Below are 16,671 nucleotides of genomic sequence, written 5' to 3'. Positions count from 1 at the left end.
CATCATCTTTGTGGGATGATATTCGTAGATGTCGTAAGAAGTCAAGTAACTTAGAAGATGAGGGTGGTTCGGGGGAGGGGGGGCGATGGTAGCAAACAACATTATTTTGATCAAGATATTTCACGTAGGGAACTTGCTCATGCCATCATTTTACACGAGTACCCTTTGTCCATTGTCGATCATGTTGGATTTAGGAAGTTTGTTGCTAGTCTCCAACCATTGTTTAAAATGGTATCTAGGAACACAATCAAGAATAATATTTTAAAAATTTTTGACAATCTGAAATCAAAAACTTCTAAGTTGTTAGAAAAACTCACAAGTAAAATTACAATAACAACTGATATGTGAAGGCTTCAGAGTCATATCCTGAGATTTATTTATGTTCTCGCTCCACATGATAAGGATACTCTATGTGGTGCGTTGCTCAATTGCTTGTTAGAGTGGAATCTTAAGAGAAGAATATCAATAATTACTGTTGATAATTCTAGCACAACCAATGCTATGATGAAAACCTTGTTAGATGAGAAACTTTGTAAAAGAGATTTGTTGTTGATGGGTCGAGTGTTGCATGTGCGTTGTGCCGCACACATCTTAAATTTAATTGTACAAGAAGGGTTAAAGGTGATAGAAGATGGTATCAGTAACGTGCGTAACGGTGTCTTATATTAGATAGGGTCTTCAGGCAGAATTGAAAGGTTCGAAGAAGCTGCACGGTTGCTACATATTTCTTGCACAAAAAAGTTAAGAGTATGATTGTCCTACTCGTTAGAACTCAACATATTTAATGTTGAGAACAACCTTAGATTACAAAGAGGTATTTTCGAAGTTGAGTATGAATGATACCAATTATCGTTGTTTTCCAACCGAAGGGCAATGGAGTGCAGTAGAAGAAGTTTGTGTAAAGTTGAATCTCTTTTACCATGTCACCGAATAATTTTCGGGGAGTCAATATCCAACTTCAACTCAATAGTTTTCAAAAGTTTGTGACATTAAGCTAGAATTAGAAGCTTGGGTAAAAGGTTTAAATCCTTTGATTAGCTCTATGGCAACGTCAATGTTGTTGAAATTCAAAAAATATTGGGCCAATGTACATATATTGATGGGTGTAGCTACTATTTTTGATCCGAGGTATAAGATGAAGTTAGTGGAATTCTATCTTGCACAAATTTATGGTGAAGAAGCTCCTTTGAATAAAATTCAAGAAGTTCGAAACCATTGTTTTGATCTCTTTCAAGAGTATCAGAGTAGAGCACTTACTTCACATGAGTCATCTCAAGCATCTAATGAAGTTGTTGGTATTGTTGATGGTAAGCGGCTCTCTAGTTTTGATCAATTTGTCGTATCGAGTAGGGCGAATGTGGACACAAGATCGGAATTGGATGTGTATTTAGAAGAAAGTTTGTTACCTCGTACACCATCATTTGACAGTTTAAGTTGGTGGAAGACAAACGGATTAAAATTTCCTACTTTGCAAAAGATGGCCCGTGACCTCTTAGCTATTCCTGTCTCTATTGTCGCTTCAGAATCAGCATTTAGCACTAGTGGGAGGTTGATTAGTCCGCATCGTAGTAGACTTCATCCTACTACTTTGGAGGCTTTGATGTGTGCTCGTACTTGGTTGTGGAATGAAATAAATGGTAAGTATTTTTCTCAATGACTTATTATGGTATTAATAGTTTTCAATTTTAACATTTTATACTTTTTTTCAAGTTTGACTTCAAGTGTCGACAAAGTTTCGTGTCCAACTTTACTTGAAGAAGAGGAAGAACTAGATTCAACTGGGCTTACTAGTATGTAACCTCTTTGAAGAGGAAGAGAATATGATATTTTGAATATCACATTTTTTGTGGTTGTGTAATTTGAGTCACTTCACTTTTCTGTTTGGAAGTGAAATTTCAGGCTAGCTAAACTAGAGTATTGTCTGTGATTTACTCTTCTTACCTCTGATTTTCTAGTATCATTTTTATGTGTCATAATTTCCTTTGAAGCTCTAGAACATATGTTCTTCCTCGTGTATTGTTGTAGCTAGAGCTCACTTGGTTATAGAAAATACTGAACTTTCTTTAGTTCTTGAATCTATTTTTTATTTTGTTTTTGGGGTGGTGTTGTTTACGAGAGGTTTAAGGACACACTTAAAATTTATTTGCTTTTGGTAGATTTAAAGTAGTGACTAGTGAGTATATATAGAGAACAAATGAATTATCCAATTTTATTTTGTTGATAACTATTCAGAGATTTTAAAAAATAGCAGAAAGTTGAGTTCTGAATGAATATTTGTTACTATGAAGAAATTAAAAAGAATTCTTACTATTCCTGAGCAAATGAATTTTAAGAGTTTGTTCTTGAAAACGATTTCTCAGCGGCATACTATAAGATACCAATCGAATTTTTCAACATCCAAATGATGGGCAAACAGTCGAATACTCGAATCACTATTATAAGAAATGAAGCTGTAGTATTTTAAATTAGTTAACAAAGGTTCAAAAACTATCCAATGTGTTTTAAGTAAAATGGTATAGACTATTATAACCATCCAGTCGAATCACTATTATAACAATTTTTTTTTAAAAAAATAAAACTGGGGGGCGGGGCAGGTGCGGGTGGGGCGGGTGGGTGCGGTTTTAACTGTTACGTGGAGCGGGGCAGGTTGAAAATTTGCGGATTAAGACAGCAACCGCTCCGCAACCGCACCGCCTGCCATTCCTAGTAGCAGCTTTTTATGGTGTTTGGATGGTTTTTCCATGGCAAAAAATGGAGTGTTGGTTTAGAATGAAGACCTCAAACCGTCTCGTAATCAAGGCCTCCATCTCTATCTCTGTTTTTGTCCGTTTCCCTTTTTTTCGTTTGTTCACCTTTTTCTTGTGTGTGCGTGTGAAAGTGAAGACGAGAGTGGAGTCACGGCGGCAAAGGCTTAGAGATTAGGGTGGGGTGCGGCTGAAACTTAAGGAATTCTAGTATTGTTTCTTCGATTTTAATTTTTGGAGAGGGGGGCTCGGTTGTTTTGGAAAGAATGAGAAATTGCGTTGAGTCTCTCAAAATAAGAGAGATGGCTGCCCTCTGTCCTCCTCAGGTCTCAGAAGATTAGGTTCTTTTTATTAGGGATCCTAAAAGGTTGTAGGTTAGGGAATGGATAAATGGGCTGAAGGGAGGAGTGGGTTCAGGTCCGAAAATAGGCTTCAAAAATAAATTGTCTTGGCCCAAATTCAATTCTTTTCTCAAAAAAACAAATACTATCAAAATATAATAATTAATCTTAGTTAATAAAAATAAACTATTAAGTGAACTATATGTTAAAATGAAAATATTTTTGATATTTTTTGTTAAATGTTATAAAAAGGTAGAGACAACTATGTTAAAGTAATGGTAAAAAAATTAAAATATTATCATTATAAAATACTAATAAGCTTAAATAAATAAAAAAGATATATAATAAGAGAAGAAATATTATAAAACTATTTTTTGTGTTATTAAATTGTAATTTGAAGTAAAAATTGACTAAAACTCCATAAAAATTAAAGTTACGTTAAATAAATATTTTAATCACTAAAAATAGCTCAAAAACGTGACGGGTCAAAAATTACGTGCTTACAGGTGCCTCTCTTTGCTTGGAAACACGAAGTGTTTTTGAGCAAAGAATCAAGTAAGCGACGTAATTAATTTCTGACCCGACACTTATTCAAAACAAAACAAAGATGGTCAAAGATTGTGACCGAGCCCTGGTATCTGAGCTGCCTACATATCCTTGGCTATAAAGGAATCAGGCCACGTGTAGTTCAGAAGTGAATGAAGTGATGGAGTATGTGGAGAGGATGAGAGAGTCGAGTGAGGTATCGTTCGAGGCTCCGGTCCGCGGTCCCTGCCATTACATCATAAATTGAAAGCAAACATTACAGTAAAAATAAAAGAAAAATACAAGATCCTATCTACTTCTTGTCTCGAATCCTCCTTGAATCTCTACTTGAATCTTTAACGTGAATCTGAGAATCAACCCTATTCTTCGGGTGGGCTCCTGCTGGCTTGAACTTGAAGAAAACAGAAAGTTGACCCTGTTCTTCAGACGGGCATCCTGCTGCTTGCAGTTGAAATAAACCTGAAGTTGGAGTAGACTTGAGCTTGCAAACCTTGTTCTTTATGCGGGCTCGTGCTACTTCTGATTTGAACTGAAATAATTGGAGGTTGCCCCTATTCTTCAGGCGGGATCCTGCTGTCTCTGACTTGAACTTGAAAACTGAAAGTTGACCCTGTTCTTCAGGCGGGCTCCTGCTGCTTCTATAACTTGAACTTGAAAACTAAAAGTTGACCCTGTTCTTCAGATGGGCTCCTGGTGCCTCTGACTCGAACTTGAAGTGAATTCTGAAATGACTTCCCTCGTTCTCCACGTGGGCGCCTGCTACTGATTTGAAACTTGCAATAAATTTCCTCATTCTCCATGGGCGCCTGCTACTAACTTGAACTTGAAATAGATCCCCCCATTCTCCAGGTGGGCGTCTGCCACTGACTTGAACTTGAAATAAATTCCCTCATTCTCCAGGTGGGCGCCTTCCACTGACTGGAAACTTGAAATAAATTCCTTCATTCTCCAGGTGGGTGCCTGCAATCAAAACAAACAAAACAAATAAAATATTTTGCCCCAGTTTGCACTAGGAAGAATTTGTGAGTTGTTAGCAAAACTGTAAATCACCTATGCTATCGATGAAGGATGCAATGATGAGACCAAAACTAAAGACTCGACCAGGATGTGCGTCTCCTGTGAGTAAGACCAAGAAAATTTTGACTAGCAAATGCGTCTGCTAAAAATAAAACCTGAATGACCCAAACTAGGAAGTGCGTCTCTTAGGGGTGACACTTGAATGACTCAAACTAGGAAGTGTGTCTCCTAAAGATGAACTCAAACGACCCAAACTAGGAAGTGCGTCTCCTAGGGGTGAAACTTGAATGAAACAAACTAGGAAGTGCGTCTCTTAGAAGTGAAATCTCAATTTAGGAAATGCGTCTCCTAAAAGAATGACCTGAAAAACCCAGACTAGGAAGTGCATCTCCTAGAAGTGAAATCTTAATTTAGGAAGTGCGTCTCCTAAAGGAATGACCTGAAAGACCCAGACTAGGAAGTGCGTCTCCTAGGGGTGAAATTTGAATGATCCAAACTAGGAAGTGCGTCTCCTAAGGATGAACTCAAACTACCCAAACTAGGAAGTGCATCTCCTAGAAGTGAAACTCAATTTAGGAAGTGCGTCTCCTAAAAGAATGACTTGAAAGACCCAGACTAGGAAGTACGTCTCCTAGATGTGAGATTGAGCCTGAGGAAAACTATAAACTGAGCTTGACTAGAATAAAAACTGACCCTATTTTCTAGGCGGGACCTGTGAACTCAATTAAACTAGAGATTAACAACTAAACGAAATTAAAAACTGACCATATTCTCCAGGCAGGACCCCTGCACTTTAAGAAAAACTAAAGATTACTAAAACTGACCCTATTCTATAGGCGGGACCCTTGAACTCAAGGAATACTAAAGATTAACAACTTAAGAAAATTAAAACCAACCCTATTCTTCAGGCATCCTGAACTCACGAAAAGCTAAAGATTCTTCTCAACTAGGGGGAAGACCTAGGAAGTAAGGTTTTTCTCAACTAGGGGGAATGACTAGGGGGTATGGTTCTTCTCAAATTGGGAAAATTCTTGAGAGGTGATGATCTTCTCAACTAGGGGAATGTCTAAGAGGTAAAAACCTTCTCAAACAGCCTTTGTGCTGACAAAATTTGGGCACGACACCTGAAAAATTCAAGCTTTCAAGTATTGATTTGGGCATAGTTTTCGTTCGTGTTTCAAACAAAGAAAACTTGTGAGTTTAAAACATGGTGGTTGGTTTGTGGCCTTGACTTTAAGGGTGATTGCTCCTCCACTTGCCATGATAACTTTGATTTCAACTTGGAAGACTTGCTTGTTATTGACTAACCATTTTTCTGTCAAACTCTTATCATAGAAAACCCCTCTAATCCGTTCAAACCCAAATCCCTCTATCTGTTGCATTGTGCTCATGAATTGACATTTACCAAACCTTTTTATTTCACATGAATCCCAAAGCACGTAAATTGTTGCTAACTCAGTACGCATACTGCTCTTTCCTGACTTATGCTTCTTTGATGTGCTAACCATACTCCGCTTTGTGCAATTGAAAAGCTGGTAGCAAATTTTGAAATTATTTCTGACTTGTTCTGACAAAACAGACTCAGAGGACTTAAACAAAGCAAGAAGAACAGAGAAAGGGGACAATGGAAAGAGATGACATCTAACAAGAAAATTACCAAGTAGAAACTTATCAAATGTGGATACCAACTCTAATGACTATGACATGCATTTTGGATTAAGTGGCCTGATCTGTCAAGCAAGTCTCATCTTCCACTCTTGTCATACCTCTAAGCTGTGAAACTAGACTTCAATGCTCCAATTGTCCCATCTAATTCACGATCCTCAGTCGACTTGTAGTGCCCTAAAGGGTTTTCACCATCAAACCTCTCTCATTTTGTTCTTTCTCTCAACTCACCGTCGCCTTATGGTTCCCATGAGGGTTTTCACCAACAAGACTCTCATTTTGTCCTTTATTTCTTATTTTTTTTGATTCTGCAGATGACAAGGCATTTAACCATGGTAAAAATATCATATGCTCCTGGCATGTCTAACTCAACATTCTTAAAGATTATTTGGAAGGTCTTTTTTGGGCTGCAATGTGGCTTTTGGACAGGGTTAGAAGAAAAGGATATCATAAAGGCTCAAAATAACTAAGACAAATAGGGTTAATTTATTTACAACTTTTGGAATCCATTTTAAAACTTTGCCCCAGTTTCTAAAACAAGATAATTTGATTCTTTTTTTTTTGAACATGGAATTTCTAAGAAAACTGCCCACTCTTGACTTCATGGGATTATGAAATATTTTATTCGGTGCGGCCAAACCGTAAGGCTGCCTACGCATCTTGTGATGACAAAAATCAGGTCGAACGTAGTTCAAAAGAATACTTTTTGTTGTTATTTTTCTTTTTTCTTCTTTTTCTTTATCTCTTTTTTTTGAATTTTTCTTTTGGAACAAACTTTCTAAAAGAAACCTTTTTGGTACATGACTTTTTTATTTTTTTAAAAAATGACTCTAACTTGATTCCAAAAGAGGAGAGGTCAAAGAAATCAACACGGGCTCAAAAGGGTACCGAAGGGTATAAAGTGTTTGGATAGCTGAAAGAGAGCCTCCCATTCTTCGAAAATGCCAAGTACAATACATGCAACTTGAGGATGAAAAATAAAGATCATGCATAGCATTTCGTTTGCAGCATCGGCATTGATATCCCAGATATGCCTTCCATCTTTCTTTAGTGCCGTGTCAAGTACAGAACTCTCGTTGGGTGATTTCTTCTTCACAATGAATACCCTCCGACAGTTTGGGAGAAACTCCATTGGCTTTATCTTGTAACTTGAGATGCACTTGAACTCAAAGTTGCTTTCTTCAAATTGTCTGGGATACACTCTCTTCTACAAATTCTTGTCGTCCTATTAACTTCCCAAACTATCTTGTAACTTGAGATGCACTTGAAATCAAAGTTGCTTGCTTCAAATTGTCTGGGATATACTCTCTTCTACCAAATTCTTTTCGTCCTATTAACTTCCCAAACTATCTGCCCCAGTTTCACACAATTCGGGCTTTAAATGATCTCAAAATGTCTAAATCTTTACTTATTTCCCTCAAATGTCCATGCCATCTTCAAAACTTATTTCATTGCTTCCTGATTAGACTAACTTTCAAGACCAGGCTGAGAATTTCGCGTGCAAGTCATGTCACTAAAGGCAGCATGAAAAGAACTATAAAAGGAAAAGATAACTAAACAAAAACTGACTGGAAATAACAGAAAACAGAAAATTGCATTAGATAGACGATGAAAGGGTTTGAACAACAAAACAAGCAAAATAAACTGGGGTTACAACCCCGGAACAGACCTAGATAATACTAAACGAGTTACTACAACTAAACGAACTAGGCAAAATAAAAGGATAGAAGGGTTTGAGTCACAAGACAATATCCGAATTACAACTCTGAAATAACCCGAACATCAGAAATGACAACGAAATAAACCACCAAAACTACTCCCTGGCTAGCCAAGAAAGGAGTGTCTTTCCAATTACCAAGCTCGACATCTTAGCCACTAAGTCGCACATTGACATTATCCAGACCTTTACCAATTTCAATCACATTGACCTCTGCAGGTGGCTTTGGGGTCCTCTTTGCCAACTCATTCTTAAGATCAACTTCTGGAACCAGGACCGATAGTACTGAAAACTTTGCGGTGAGTGGCTCGCTAAAGAACTTGGAAGAGTTCTCATGTTCATTTTCAAAACAAACCATGACCACCATATGCGTCTCATTATGAACAGGTAATGGACTTTGGCTAGTATCTGTTGCATCTGGATTCCGCACGAATATGTCACCTGCATCAATAAGCTTCTGGACTGCTCTTTTCAGATTCCAACACTTTTCTATGTCGTGTACCCGGGCATTAGAGCAATATGTGCACCATTAAGAATGATCAAAATTCTTTGGAAGGGGGTTCAATATTTTTATCTGAATCGGCTTTAACATGTCCAATTGCCTCAACTTTTAGAACAAACTGGCATATGATTCTCCAATAGGAGTGAAAGACGTTTTCTTTTGTTGCTGCCTTTTCATTTTGTATTTCGGCCTCAGTTGGAACCTCTTGTGGGTAGGTGGTTGATATACTTGTAGATATGGGTAAGACATTTGTGGAGGTGGAGCATATGGCAGTGCGTTATGGATCGAGTACTGGGAAGGTGAGGTATGACTTTGGGGATTTTGTGGAGAGAAGTAGCATTGGGGAGGATTATCCAGAGTACGAGGATATTCATAGGGTCGATGCTATGGCTGAGAGTGTTGAGGAAGAAGGCCCACCAGATCTCGTCATTGTCGGGGCTCAACAACATCTTTTCTGTTTCTTTTCCTTCCGCCCAAACCTACTGATACGTGTTGAATAACCTCTGTAGTGTCTCTCAACGCTGGGTAGCTAATAATTTTGCCTGACTTGATTCCTTCTTCTACTATCTCCCCATTTTCACCACATCATTGAAAGGCTTACCTAAAGCTGGGATCAAATGACTGAAGTAGGCGGGTCCCTAAGCTTGTAGGAAAAGCTTAACCATTTCTTCATCATCAATCGGGGGACTGACCCGAGCAGCTTGTTCCCTCCATCTGAGCCCAAACTCCCTAAAACTTTCCTCGGGTTTCTTTTTCATGTTAGATAGGGAGGAACCATCTGGGATAATGTCTATATTATACTGAAATGTCGAATAAAATCTTGAGCCATGTCATTCCATGCATACCACTTACTCACATCTTGACGAGTATACCATTCCAAGGCTGCCCCACTCAAGCTTTCACTGAAATATGCCATCAACAACTCATCCTTCCTGCCAACACTTCTTATTTCACTGTAATAACCCCTCATATGGGCTACTGGATCTCCATGCCCATCATACAAGTTAAACATTGGCATTTTAAACCCCGCGGGAAGATGAACATCAGAGAACATACACAAGTCATTGTAAGACATGTTAATCTGATTTTCCATCCCTTGCATGTTCTTTAAGGATTGTTCTATACCTTTCAGCTTTTTGGATATCTCATCTCGCTCTTCTTTCCTTGTGAACTTTTCATTTTCAACATGAGTCTCATTCTGAGGGCGGTGATTATATGAGTCCGGGACCTGGTGGGCCAACCCTGGGGGGTAGTACTGGGTATCAAGAGGTCTGAACTGGAGTTCACTGTTGGATCTATGAAAGGAAGGTTGTTGCGAAGTTGTGATAGTGGGGATAGTGGATATAATAGGAGGGCAATTTTTGGGAAATATAGTTGGAGGACGAATGATGGAGCTACTAGGGAGGTTGGGAAGGCTATGATAAACGGAAAAATCTGGAGAATATGGCGGATCATCTGACACTATTACCAGAGCTTGGGTGAGGGTGGCATCTAGGAAGCTAGGCGGTGGCGAGGGTGGTGTCTTCCCAGTTATCCAAGCCTGATACATGTCTGTCATGTGTTGTCTTAACATCCTTACCTCTTCAACCAACCTAGTGTCTCGTTCAACCAATTGCTTTTGGGTACCAGTATCAACCAACTCAATTCTGTTGTCATCTACCATTGCCTTTTGACTTTATGTTGTAGGGAAGAGCTACCAGTTTAAGAACCACAAACCAACCACCCTTCTGCTATAGTGAAGAGAACAAAGGGGAACAAAATAAAGTCATCACATTAGCGTTAGGGCATTTAACATAAGAAAATCTCACATTATGTGCAATGCACCTAGTCACAATTATCGGTTCTAAAATGACTTCGATGGTGCGAAAGTCAACTTGGCATCATCCCAATTTTACTTCTCTTGCCCTTTTCTTCTTCATTTCCTCTCTTGCGGTCCTTGATTTACTCATTTTCTTTCCTCTCTTTTTCTTTTTGATTATCATTCTTGTCTTTCCTCTCATTTCTCACATCCCATAACTTTATCTCTTTTTTCTTTTTTTCTTTTTTTTTAATTTCAAAAACGATTCGATCGAACCCTATGTAGGTTGCCTACGTATCATGTGGAGACATGAATCAGATCTTGCGTAGTTCGAAAAAATCAGAAATAAAGTAAATAGACTAATCCTTTTTATTTTTTCTTAATTTCTGAAAGAAAGATTATAAAGAAGAATGAAAATAATTTTGGATTTCGATTTGTTTTCTTCTTTTTTGTTTCTAAAAGAATGACTTCTACATAAGAAAGAAAAAAAAAATTTGGCTTTTTGTTTTTGGAATTTTCTAAGGAAAGACTTATAAAGAAAAAAATAAAAGAAAATATTTTTGAAATTTTGAAAATTGGGAGCCGGAACCGATGAGATTTTCCTACGTATCTCACATCCGGTGAGAATCAGACCCGCGTAGTTCGGTCAGTTTTGACGCAACAGAAAAATATGACTTCTTTTGAAATGACTTTTTCTTTTTTCTACATTTTTTCCTTTTCTCCTTTTTAAAATTTTGGTAGAGTTTCGGGATATTTTGAATACCAGGGTTTTCAGGACCGGGTGATTTTCTCTCCTACCTCACTCTTGGTTTTTCTCGATTTTCTTTCCTTATTCTAGAAGCTGGTCAACATGCAAGCTGAAACAAATAAATGCACAAGTAGCACGTAAAATGCATCAAGATGGTCTTTTAACTTTTGGGTACACCTGTCCTAGATGGACCCAACCCCTGTGTTGAGTCCCCAAAGTCAAATGCACGTGATGCAAACAAACGTTCCTACTAGGGATCCGGCATGAGACTATGTTATTATAGGTTTAAATCCTGGGATGTCTTGTTCTGGACCCGGCTTACCCGAGCGTACAACTCGAACCGAGGGGGGAGCAGCGTATCGGGAATACAGAAGCTTCACCGGCTTTGCAACTTGTCTGATCCTCGTTCTAAAATTAGAGGTATGACTCTAACAGAAAAGAAGTCATGCGAAGCGCACGCTTCCCAGAAGATTTAGGAACCTCAGAGAAAAGATGGGTGTCGTAACAGTTTTGTATACAGTTCACGGCAATATCAAAGCGGTAAAGAGAGGCAATTAGCACATTAGACCCAAACACATAAGAGCAGATAATAAACAAAACCCAAGTATAAAAGTCATCTAAGCTCGAATTCTGAACCCTGAACCAGAGATTCTGGGTTCTTATCCCCAGCAGAGTCGCCAGAGCTGTCACACCTCCTTTTTTCCGAGGGGATAGGGAGCTTTTTCAATTAAAGTGACATTAATTAAAATGAAATTATTTATTTAATTCAGAGTCGCCACTTAGAATAATTTATGGTGTCCCAAGTCACCGGTTTATTTTAAATCCCAAATCGAGAAAATTGACTCTTATTTATTGTCTGTGAACATAGAAGACCGGGTAAGGAATTCTGTTAATCCGGGAGAAGGTGTGAGGCACTTTCGAGTTCCGTAATTTTAGCACGGTCGCTCAACTATTAATAATTGGCCTAATTATCTAATTTCATATATATTTGAAACCTATTATGCATTTTTAACTTTTTAACCGCTTTTAATATTTATGAAAATATTTTGAACAAGTCGCGATGCACACTCGTTTGTTTTGGTACATATTGCGAATCGCGTTACGTGAAATGCACCCACGATTTACAACATGTTTATTTTCATTATTATTTGAAGTTATGGTCGAGTCGCGTGAAATGCACACTCGAATTGGAATTTACGTATCGTGACCATGCCACGGGAACCGTACCCATAGTCACGATGATTTATTAATCGTGCCTAAAGCAAACTACGAATCTTTATAAGTTATTTTTCCTAAAACTAGTTTGAGATTGTTGTAGGGTCACAAGTATTAAAATTATTGTAGGGAAGATATTATGAATTTTATTGATATTTGATCCATATGGTAATTAAAGAAAAAAAAGACATCTTATGTATTTACAAGAATTAGATCAACCGGTTTATGAAATGGGCCAGCATGGTTCGATTTATTATTATTGGATCTTGGAAGAACTTTTGGCCCATAATAAAAAAAAACAATCCCCACCTCTAGTCCAATTAAAATCTCAGCCCACTTAATGTACAGAATTGGCATATTCCTCACGACCCATTAGCACTTTAAATCCAACACATACGATAAGAGAATTATTGTCAAAATAAAGCATGCATCAGTCTAATTGATTTTGCAACCCCAAACTTATATCGGTTATCTTCAAACTATTTATTTAGCAATAAAATCTAACATAAACTATAATAGTAATAAAATAATTTAAGCATGCTCAAGAAATCAGTAAACTAGCCTAAACAAAATAAACAACCAGAACAATAAGACGTGGCAGCGAATGGGCTAAATCATGGAATATGAAACGTTACTGAACAAAATAGGAACAAGAATGAACCTTTCAATAGCTGATTTTATTTTTCAATACATAAGGAGCGTAGATCCGTTGAGCTTGTGTACAAACTGAATCGCAACCTGAATCCGCGGAGAAAACCTTGACGAAGCTTCAAATCACGACCTCGACTGACCTTGTTCGACTATGGTTCTTTGGGAGGTTTTCAGTTGGGTTTGGGATAAATTTTTGGCTAAAGGATGAAACTTAGTTCATGGGTTTATGGAGAGTTTTTGGTTGTAGATCTAAACGGTATTTTGGATGGTTGTTACCGTGAGAAGATGAGCAGCAGCGTTTTATGGTGTTTGAATGGTTTTTCCATGGCAAAAAATGGAGTGTTAGGTTTAGAATGAAGACCTCAAACCGTCTCGTAATCAAGGCCTGCATCTCTATCTCTGTTTTTGTCTGTTTCCCTTTTTTTTCGTCGGTTCACCTTTTTCTTGTGTGTGCGTATGAAAGTGAAGACGAGAGTGGAGTCACGGCGGCAAAGGCTTAGAGATTAGGGTGGGGTGCGGCTGAAACTTAAGTAATTCTAGTGCTGTTTCTTCGATTTTGATTTTTGGAGAGGGGGGCTCGTTGGTTTTGGAAAGAATGAGAAATTGCGTTGAGTCTCTCAAAATAAGAGAGATGGCTGCCCTCTGTCCTCCCCAGGTCTCAGGAGATTAGGTTCTTTTTATTAGGGATCCTAAAATGTTGTAGTTTAGGGAATTGATAAATGGGCTGAAGAGAGGAGTGGGCTTAGGTCCAAAAATGGGCTTCAAAAATAGATTGTCTTGACCCAAATTCAATTCCTTTCTCAAAAAACATAACATACTACCAAAATATACTAATTAATTTTAGTTATTAAAAATAAACTATTAAAGTGAACTATATATTAAAATAAATATATTTTTAGTATTTTTTGTTAAATGTTATAAAAAGGTAGAGAAAACTATATTAAAGTAATGGTAAAAAAATTAAAATATTATCATTATAAAATACTAATAAGCTTAAATAAATAAAAAAGATATATAATAAGAGAAAAAATATTATAAAACTATTTTTTGTGTTTTTAAATTATAATTTGAAGTAAAAATTGACTAAAACTCCATAAAAATTAAAGTTAAGTTAAATAAATATTTTAATCACTAAAAATAGCTCAAAAACGTGACGGGTCAAAAATTACGTGCTTACAATTTCTTGCAAAGAGTTCACACACTCTATGAATCCATCCATCTCGTCATTATCAAATTTGAGCAAGACGGCCTCCAACATATCACCCACATTGATCGTGGCACTTGTATCATCAACAATCACATAAGTTATCAAGTCCACAAAATAACATACTTCATTGCTATTTGGTTGCTGCATAGATTTGCACACATGGAATATCACCTTTTCATTACCCACACGGAAGGTGAGTTCTCCGGCTTCCACATTAACAAGGGCCTTCCCCGTAGCAAGGAAAGGTCTTCCAAGAATAATCGTCACCTCATAGTCCACTTCACAATCAAGAATGACAAAATTCGCCGGAAGAATGAATTTATCAACACGAACCAATACATCTTTAATCACTCCCAACGGTCCCTTCATGGTACGATCGACCATTTGTAATCTCATAGATATGGGTCTTGGTTGCCCAATTCCCAAGATCTTGTAAACCGAATAGGACATTAAATTTATACTTGCCCCAAGATCACAAAGAGTTTTAACAAACTCGGCACTTTCAATGGTACAAGAGATTGTGAAAGCACCGGGATCTTCCAATTTAGGAGCCATTGAATGCACAATTGCACTCACTTGATGAATGACTTTGATAGTTTCAAAATTCATCGACCACTTTTTTGTCACCAAATCCTTCATAAACTTTGCATAACCGGGCATTTGTTACAAGGCTTCAACTAAGGGCACATTGATTGAGAGACTCTTCATCATTTTAATGAACTTTTTGAATTGATTCTCGCCATTTTTCTTGGAGAGCCTTTGAGGGTATGGAGGTGGAGGCTTAGGCAATGATGCCTTAGTCTTTTGCACTAGGACTCTGGTATGTCAATAATGTGTTCCCTAGATGGGTTCACCTCCTCTTGAGTCTCTTCCACATTGTCATCAATATCAATTCGCACTTTATCATTTGCTAGAACCACATTGTTCGGGACCTCTTCTTCTTGTACCACTTGCTCATCATCCATAAGTTGCATTTGACTTGAGATGGGTGCATTCCCACCTCTTTCACTTCTTGTAGTAATGGCCATGGCATGCCCCGTGTTGTTTGCACCCTTTGGGTTCGCCACCGTGTCACTTGGTAGTGCCCCTTTAGGACGGGAATTTAGAGCTTGAGAGATTTGCCCCATTTGAACTTCTAAGTTGCGGATCGATGTGTTGTGTGAGGCAAGTTGGGCATCAGAATCGGTATTCTTGTCCATCATTTGCTTGAACATGTTCTCAATATGCCCTATTTCATTGTTGGAAGAACTAGGACCATGGGAAAGATAAGGAGGCGGGTTGCTCGATTGTTGATACATCGGGGGCCTTTGAAAAACCCACCCCCGATTGCCTTAATTATTGTTCCATCCACCTTGATTGTTACCTCCCCAATTATCTTGATTATTGCCATTCCAATTTTCTTGAGTGTTGTTGTTATGCCAATTACTTTGATTGTTTCCACCACTCCAATTGCCTTGTTTATTAAAATTCCAATTTTCTTGATTATTTTGATGTCGCCATTGTTGTTGATTTGGGCCTTGGAAATTGTTTCGTTGCACTTGAAAGTTGTTCACATATTGCACCTCTTCTTCTTGGTCATTGTAAGAATCATCTTGATCAAACCCACTATCTTCTTAGACAAAATTGTCCACACGTTGTTGCACTTGGGGACCCTTGGTTTTTCATTTGTTCACCATCATGTTTACTCCCTTCATGGCATTGACTTGCCTAGGATTTTGAACTTGTTGAAGTTGAGCCTTTGCTAGTTGATTCATGGTGGTAGTCAATTCGGCTATGGCTTGACCATGGTCATGCAACTCTTTGTGGAGGTGAATCGCGTTGGGATCACCTTAAGGAACATTAGCCCAAGATTGCCATTCCGATGATGTGTCCACCATTTCATCTAAGATCTCACACGCCTCTATATAAGGCGTAGTCACGAAGTTCCCACCGGCAAGTTAATTCACTACACATTGGTTGGTTATGTTAATCCCACGATAGAAAGTTTGTTGAATCATGTTCTCTGTCATATCGTTGTTGGGACATTCTTTAACCATTGTTCTATAGCGCTCCCATATCTCATGTAGTGGTTCATTGGGCTCTTGCTTGAATACTAGAATCTCATCCTCAAGTGTAGCTATGTCCCCCGGAGAGAAGTACTTAGAAATGAACATTTTCACCAATTCATCCCAAGTGTTAATGGAATGGTTCGGCAAACGTTCCAACTAATCTAAAGCTTTCCCCCATAGAGAGAAGGGAAAAAGCCTTAGCCTCAAAGCATCCTCGGAGAAATTTCTTTGTTTACTCCCCCAACACGTGTCCACAAACCCTTCAAATAATTGTATGCATTTTGAACTAGAGCACCGATGAAGAAGCCTCGTTGCTCTAGCAAAGTGTGCATCACATTGGTTATCTAAAAGTTGTCCGCCCTAATATGGGAGGGACTATTGTACTTTCATACCCTTCATTGGGTAACACTCGGTGTGGAGCCACTCGTGGTGGAGGTAGGGGTGGGACGAGCACATTGTCATGAGGCACTCG

The 16,671-nt window shown here is 38.2% G+C and overlaps 1 protein-coding gene across 1 annotated transcript; it reads left to right on the top strand.

Moving 5' to 3' along the window:
* Nucleotides 1–1,135: 1,135 nt before the first annotated feature.
* Nucleotides 1,136–1,904, top strand: LOC142167903 (zinc finger BED domain-containing protein DAYSLEEPER-like). Its single transcript, XM_075228376.1, has 3 exons — nt 1,136–1,602; nt 1,711–1,790; nt 1,900–1,904. The coding sequence occupies exons 1-3, from the start codon at nt 1,136–1,138 to the stop codon at nt 1,902–1,904; spliced, it is 552 nt and encodes a 183-aa protein (XP_075084477.1).
* The last annotated feature ends 14,767 nt before the right edge of the window (nt 1,905–16,671 follow it).

The sequence above is a fragment of the Nicotiana tabacum genome, chromosome 2 (genome assembly GCF_000715075.1).
Source record: "Nicotiana tabacum cultivar K326 chromosome 2, ASM71507v2, whole genome shotgun sequence".
Lineage (NCBI taxonomy): Eukaryota > Viridiplantae > Streptophyta > Magnoliopsida > Solanales > Solanaceae > Nicotiana > Nicotiana tabacum.
The sequence above is the reverse complement of the archived record's forward strand: the minus strand, read 5'-3'. Positions and strand labels throughout refer to the sequence as shown.